The sequence below is a fragment of the Mus caroli genome, unplaced genomic scaffold (genome assembly GCF_978045245.1).
Source record: "Mus caroli unplaced genomic scaffold, Mus_caroli_1 scaffold_4, whole genome shotgun sequence".
In the NCBI taxonomy this organism is placed as follows: domain Eukaryota; kingdom Metazoa; phylum Chordata; class Mammalia; order Rodentia; family Muridae; genus Mus; species Mus caroli.
In genome coordinates this window covers 89,125,217-89,132,361 of record NW_028227259.1, presented here as the reverse complement: position 1 = coordinate 89,132,361, position 7,145 = coordinate 89,125,217, and the positions used below count along the sequence as shown (strand labels likewise).

Below are 7,145 nucleotides of genomic sequence, written 5' to 3'. Positions count from 1 at the left end.
TGGGATAGCATTGGAAATGTAATTGAGGAAAAGATGTAATTAAAAAAAAAAGAAAGAAAAAGAAAAAGAAGAAGACTCCTTTTCATCATGGTGCATCTTATGATATAATGTTTACCTATCATCACATTGGATTTGATAAAATTTGATTCTCATTCATGACTTTTGAAAGGGTCAGGCTGTAGGAATGAAATCAAGACATCATGAAGAGAGGGGGACTAAGAATACAAATGAATGACAACCTTAGGTAATACACAAAATAAATAAGCAAGAATACTTACTGTCATGGACTTTGGAAATATTTTTAGTGTGGGTGAGAAGAAGAGCAGTGCTCATGGGTACATGGGACGTTTTCTTCTGGGAGGTGCAGCTTCAACTGTAACAGTTGCTTCCATTGCAACCATATAAATAGGCATTGGTGACACAAGAAAAATAAAGGAGTGTGTTGTATCCAGATGTCTCGGCCTCAGCTGTGTATTAGCTTCATTGATACCTAATTGGAAGCACTGTCTTTTCCTTTAATTGTCCTCCTCTTTCCTAGAAGGACAAGAATTTGCCTGGACAGCCACACAAGTAACCTGCCAATCATTTCTTTGTCCCACACCCTGTCAATCACTCAGTGAGGTTCAAGGATTACAACTGGATTTATGTTTTTCTTTCCATCCCACGCCGCAACCTCAATCCTGGCATACAGCATCTTGCTCTTGGATCTTCAACGTGATCTCTCTCCTGACATACCATGTCTTGACTAATCCCCATTCCTACTCATACCTGTGACATTTATCCTTTATTCACGACCTGATTAAAATTCTGGCTGCCCAGCTCCTGCAGGGAAATTTCTACCCCTCTTTAGGATTATAAATATTCATAAGTTTACAGCAATTTATTCTACTGTTTCCTTCTTTAGTGCTGTAGTATTGGAAAAGGCTTCCTGTCTGCATATACTTCGTAGTACGTATGTTCTTTAGCGCAAAAGTCCAATTTTATCTATATTTTTAATTCTGATACTAATTATTAGTACAGAGTGGCTTCTCATAACTCACTCTTTTAGTTTCCCTTTTTCACATTCTCTCTCTCTCTCTCTCTTCCTATATGTAGCTGTCTTAGAGTTTCTATTGCTGTAAAAAAGAGACACCATCACCAAGGCAACTCTTAAAAAAGATAGCAGTTAATTGGGGCTGGCTTACAGGTTCTGAGGTTCAGTCTATTATCATCATGGCTGGAAGCATGATAGCCAGCAGGCAGGCAGGCATGGCGCTGGAGGAGCTGAGAGTTCTACATCTTGTTCTGAAGGCAGACAGGAAAAGACTGATTTCCAGGCAGCTGGGGGAGGGTCTCCAAGCCCCACAGTGACACACTTCTTGCAACAAGGCCACACCTACTCCAACAAGGCCACACCTATTCCAAAAGACCACACCTCCTAATAGTATTACTTCCAGAGCCAAACATATTCAAATCACCATACTAGTAAACTTTCATTCTTCAAAATTGTAGCCTAAGTTGGGCACAGCAGCACATCTCCTTAATCCCAGAACTCTCAAGGAATTGTCAGGCATCAATTTGTAGATTGGAAAATCTGTAGGTTGAAGGCAGCCTTGCCTACATAGCAAGTTCCAAGTTAGTCAGGCTATGTAGTGAGTGCCTGCCTCAAAAACTCGTGAAAAAAAATACTCAAAAACCATAATGTAGACTTCATAATAAAGATCTCCTGTCATATCTCTCCAAGGGTTAATTGCTTCTTATATAAACTTTTTAAATTACGCTAAACCAACTTGTTTCTGTGTCTTTCTCCTCTGCTAAAGTACAAGTAGCCTCTAGGCAGAGTACATATCAAAACCTTAAGGTAAATATTATGGTCTGTGAAGCACTTTAATGTCATTGGTAATAACTTAAGAATTGCTTTATAAGCTACATTTTTATTGTTTGAGTATTTCATTTGTGCACACAATGTTTTTTGATCAAATCTAGATGGTAAATCCATAAGTTAAAACTGCTAATGAAATAGTAATTACTACCATTGTCACTATTATTGTTATTGATATTAAGAGTACTAATAATGATGAGGTGTGTTCTAAGTTGAGGTTAGCATAAACGAAGCAATGTATGTAAAGTGTTTAGCAATATTTATAAAAGGGTCTGATATCATGATTTTTTATCTCATTTTATTATTAATTTTATTATCCTGAATAGTTCCATTAATCAATTAAAATAAATGGAAAAACTAAACATCTAGTACAAAAGAAAAAGAATTGCTTCATATTAGTGAATATTTTCAATTCATATCTTTCAAACAAAATGGTGGGTTTTCATAAAACTTACAAAAATCATAGCACAGAATGCTATTTGAGGACTCAGAAATTAAGTAAATAACAACTTCTGTGTTGGATAAAAGATGGTCCAAATGATGTGCAGTTCCTAGAAGAAGAAGTGCACCAGGGAACCTTGGACAAGTCAGTAGGACCAGTCACAGGGGCCCGGAGTAACAAGTGTCACCAAGTACAACTCTCAAGCTGTGAGGGTTGGCTGGGTATACCAACAAAATACAAAGATCACCGCTCATGTCTTATAAGTGATGCTGTTACTTTAGAAAATGTTTTCTATTTGATTTGATTTGATTTGATTTGATTTGATTTGATTTGATTTGATTTGATTTGATTTGATTATGCATGTGAGTGTTTTTGCTTACATGCATATCTGTGCACCACATGCATACAGAACCTGCAGAGTCCAGAAAACGGCATTTGGCACCCTGGAACTGGAGTTAGAGTTAGTTGTGAGTCACTATGGTAGGTGCTGGAAATCAAATCTAGGCCTTCTGGAAGAGTAGCCAATGCTGTTAACCACTGAGCCTGTATGGTTACTTTAAAAAACAAATCATTAAGAATTTCTTAAGATTGTTTTTTTTTAAGTCTATTAAAGTCTTTTGTTGTTTACTGATTACAACTTATCTAACTATGCAAACTTGTGCTTAAAATCTCCCTTACTTAAATGATGTAAAATATTATTTATGAAGTATCAGTTTTTAAATTTAGCTTTTATATCTCACTAGCAAACTTTTAAGTTGCTAGTATAACACACAAAAATGAGAGCCAAGAAATGATCACATCGATAGAACTTTACTAAAGTGTCGACTGTGCTTGTGGTTTGGGAGTGGGGAAGGATGCACTCTACACAGTGCTTTTGTTGAGAGTCAAGTAACCCAGTGTTCTTAGCAATACAAATTACTTCACAAAGGAACGAACATTAGAACCACACATGAGCAAATTTTTGAATTGTTATGTTTTGTTCTATTATCACAGACCAGTTGAATTTTCAAAAACTGCATACCCACAAATCGAATATCAAAGAAGACAACAACAATTTTGGGACCCTATTCGACTAGCTCTGTTCACATTGGCAATTGTCGCAATCGTAGGAATCACAATTGGCATCGTCACTCATTTCGTTGTTGAAGGTAAGTATCCAGGTCATGTTTCTATTGTATAAGTGCATTCTGTTGCTTCGAAATTTGACATTTTGATGACATTAAATGGCAAATATAATATTTTAGCGATGTAAACGTACAGTGTGCTCAGAACAGAAAGCTTATATTACACGTTTCTACATAATAGAATTTTAAATTGGCACTACACTGGTAGGCAAATGTAAATGAAACACAAAGAAGATATATATATATATATATATATATATATATATATATATATATATATATATATAATCAAGTTATGAGCTTGCTTGCCCTTCTCACAATCAATATATTAATGAATACCTCTAAGAAGCTTCTGATAGCTAACTCAGTGGAGATACCTAGTATCCCAGCTATTCAGAAGACCAAAGCAGGAAAGTGACAAATTCAAGGACCTTCTGGGTTGCAGAGTAAGATCAAGGTCAGCCTGATCAAGCAGACAGCCTGCCTCAAAGCTTAAGAAACAAAGGATGCTGAGAGTGTTTGTTGCTCAGTACAAGAGCAATTGCCTAGCAGGTGTTAGGATGCAGATTCAAATCCCCAATGCCACAAAGAACTAAAGAAACAGAGACATAGAGAGAGACAGAGTGGTGGGGGTGGGGTACAGGAGAGAGGTGGATTAGAACAATGGAAAAGAGAGGGGAAGGAAGGAATGAAAAGGAAGAGAAGGGTAAAGCTATAAAAAAAGTTACCCCAAAACACTTTTAAAAAGTCAAAGCCAGCATTTTATCTGAAGGAAAGTCAAATTATTTCATGACTGGCAAGAACATAAACCTCAGAACTAATTCCTATCTGTATGCAAAAATGGTTAGTGTCACAGCTATGTCTTCTGTCTTTTGTCTTTGCATCTTTGTAAGCATAAATAAATGTAATTTTGTTTAAAAGTTTTAAGGACTCCCACCAGTCATAATAATAACACCACAACTGAACAATGTATAAAGAAAAAAAGGGGGGGAACAACAATATGAACTAACCAGTACCCCCTGAGCTCGTGTCTCTAGCTGCATATGTAGCAGAAGATGGCCTAGTAGGCCATCATTGAGAGGAGAGGCCCTTGGTCTTGCAAAGATTATATGCCCCAGTACAGGGGAATGCCAGGGCCAGGAAGAGGTAGTGGGTGGGTTGGGGAGCAGGGCAACGGGAGGGTATAGGGAAATCATTTGAAACCTAAATGAAGAAAAAAATCTAATAAAAATTGTTTTAAAAAAAAAGAAAAGAAAAAATGAAAATATCCAAAATTCCCAGCTATTGTTGTTGGCTCATTAATAGTACTTACTTATTTGACAAACCCAAATCAGATCACCTTCCATAATTTTATCTTTCTTGTCAGCATTGTGGGCTAAAAGTTAATAAAGTATTGTTATGTTTAAAATACTTTCCTATGCCTGTAGTTTTAGAATCTGGAAGGCTGATTCAGAAGAGTCACAAGGCCAACCTGAAACACATACCAAATTCTCAGTCAGCATGTTCTGTACGATGAGACTATATCTTAAAGATATCAAGTAAATACAGAAGAACCTATACACCCCTAATGCTATAGATATTCAAGGAAGAAACAGGGAAGGAACAATAAAAATATCTAGAAGTATTTTAAATGAACTATCATAATGATTGGGAAAGATATTCATCCAAAGAGGTCCACACCCAAATCTTCAGAATTTGTGAATGTTACACAGCAGAAGAGACATGCAGGCCATCATTAATGTTGAGATGGGGATATTAGTATGGATTTTCTGTATGGCCCCTAATTGCAAGGATCCCTCTAAGAGACAGGGGAAAAAGGTTGAAGGAGGGAAGGCACTGAAAAAGAATGGGAGAATGTGTAAGGTGACAGGAGCCAAGGGATGAGGTCACTCTAGGAAATGACAAGGCACAGATTTTTCCAGAAGGACCAAACTCCACTACATGGAGACTTTAAACCTACCAACTGACATGAGACTTCCAGAACTGTATAAAAATAAACTTGTATTGTCTTATATTTACCACAATTTACTTGCTTTTTCTGTATTTGTATTTTAATGAAACTTATAGATGCTAAAAGATATCAGCCGCTATGTACTTTATACATATACTTTAGTATACCTGTGAACTGTACAAGGGTTTGCCTAGCCAACATGAAGATGTAAAATTCTCTATCTGTATAAACCCTGGGCTAGGGAGAGTCTTCTTTTAAGTTGGCTGTTCATCTTTATTTCTTCTGCATGTTAACTATCATTGCCACAAATTTTCACCAACATTAGCATTTCCATGCCTTTTTATAATAGTTAATTTGGTTCAGGTAGCATCTACATTACCATTTTAATTTCAATTGCATTTGCATGATCAGTAATGATGTTGAGAACTATTGAGGACCAATCCATGAATCGATAGGACATTTGTGTTTCCTATTATTAAAGTGTCTGTTCAAAATTTTTCATCTTATTTTCTTTCCTTTAAATTTATTTTTATATCTTTCTTTCTTTTTTATCTATCACTTTTATTTTTTTTACAGTCTAGTCATTACCCCCTTCCCAGTATTTCCTTCCACAGTTCCTCATCACATTCTTCCTCCCCTCTGTCTCCAAGAAAATGTCCCCACCCACCAACCACCCCACCCCACCCCACCCCACTCCCACCAGGCCTCCCCACTCCCTAGGGCCTCAAGTATCTCCATAGTTAGGTGCATCTTCTCCCGCTGAGGCCAGACCAGGAAATCTTCTGCTGTGAACGTGTTGAGGGGCCTCAGACCAGCTTCTATATGCTTCCTGGTTGGTGACCCAGTGTCTGAGAGATCTCAAGGGTCCAGGGTTAGTTGAGACTGCTGGTTTTCCTATGGGGTTGCCCTCCTCCTCAGCTTCTTCCAGCCTCCCCCTAATTCAACCACAGCAGCCCCCGACTTCGGTCCATTGGTTGGGTGTATCTGCAACTGTCTCAGCTACTTTTTGGGCCTCTTGGAGGGCAGCCGTGCTAGGCTCCTGTCTGTAAGCACATCATAGCATCAGTAATAGTGTCAGGCCTTGGGACCTCCTCGTGAGCTGGATCCCAATTTGGACCTATCACTGGACCTCCTTTTCCTCAGGCTCTTCTCAATTTTTGTTCTTGAAGTTCTTCCAAACAGGAACAATTTTGGGTCAGAGTTGTGACTGTGGGATGGCAACCCCATCCCTCCACTTTATGCCCTGTCTTTCTATTGGAGGTGGATTCTACAAGTTCCCTCTCTCCATTCTTGGGCATTTTATCTAAAGTCCCTTCCTTTGAGTCCTGAGATTCTCTCACCTTTCAGGTCTCTGGTACTTTCTAGAGTATCCCCCAACTTCTCACCCCCAAGGTTGCATATTTCTATTCATTCTGCTGGTTCTCAGGGCTTCTCTTCTGTTCCTCTCCCCTTCCCCAATCCCACACCTGATCATGTTTCCCTCCCCTTCCACTCTCCCACCCTGGTCCCTCCCTCTGTATGCCTCCTGTGATTGCTTTCTTCTCCTCCCCACATGGGATTGAAGCATCTTCACTTGGGTTATCTCATTTTCATACTGAATTATTTGTCTTCCTTCCTTCTTTCCTTCCTTCCTTCCTTCCTTCCTTCCTTCCTTATTTTCTTTATTTTTTCTGATTTTTAAATACTTATTGTAAATAAATGTCCATTACTAGTTGCATTCTGGACTTTCTTTCTTTTTTATACGAAATATAGAAAAACACAAATAGT

The 7,145-nt window shown here is 38.1% G+C and overlaps 1 protein-coding gene across 1 annotated transcript in view; it reads left to right on the top strand.

Annotated features, from left to right (window-relative positions):
* Nucleotides 1-200: 200 nt before the first annotated feature.
* LOC110295242 (transmembrane protease serine 11F) overlaps nucleotides 201-7,145 on the top strand; it is a 32,513-nt gene continuing 25,568 nt past the window's right edge. Inside the window, exons 1-2 of the mRNA XM_085836361.1 lie at nucleotides 201-244; nucleotides 3,297-3,451. Coding sequence (XP_085692487.1) covers nucleotides 201-244; nucleotides 3,297-3,451 — 199 coding nt within the window. The remainder of the gene's footprint in view (nucleotides 245-3,296; nucleotides 3,452-7,145) is intronic.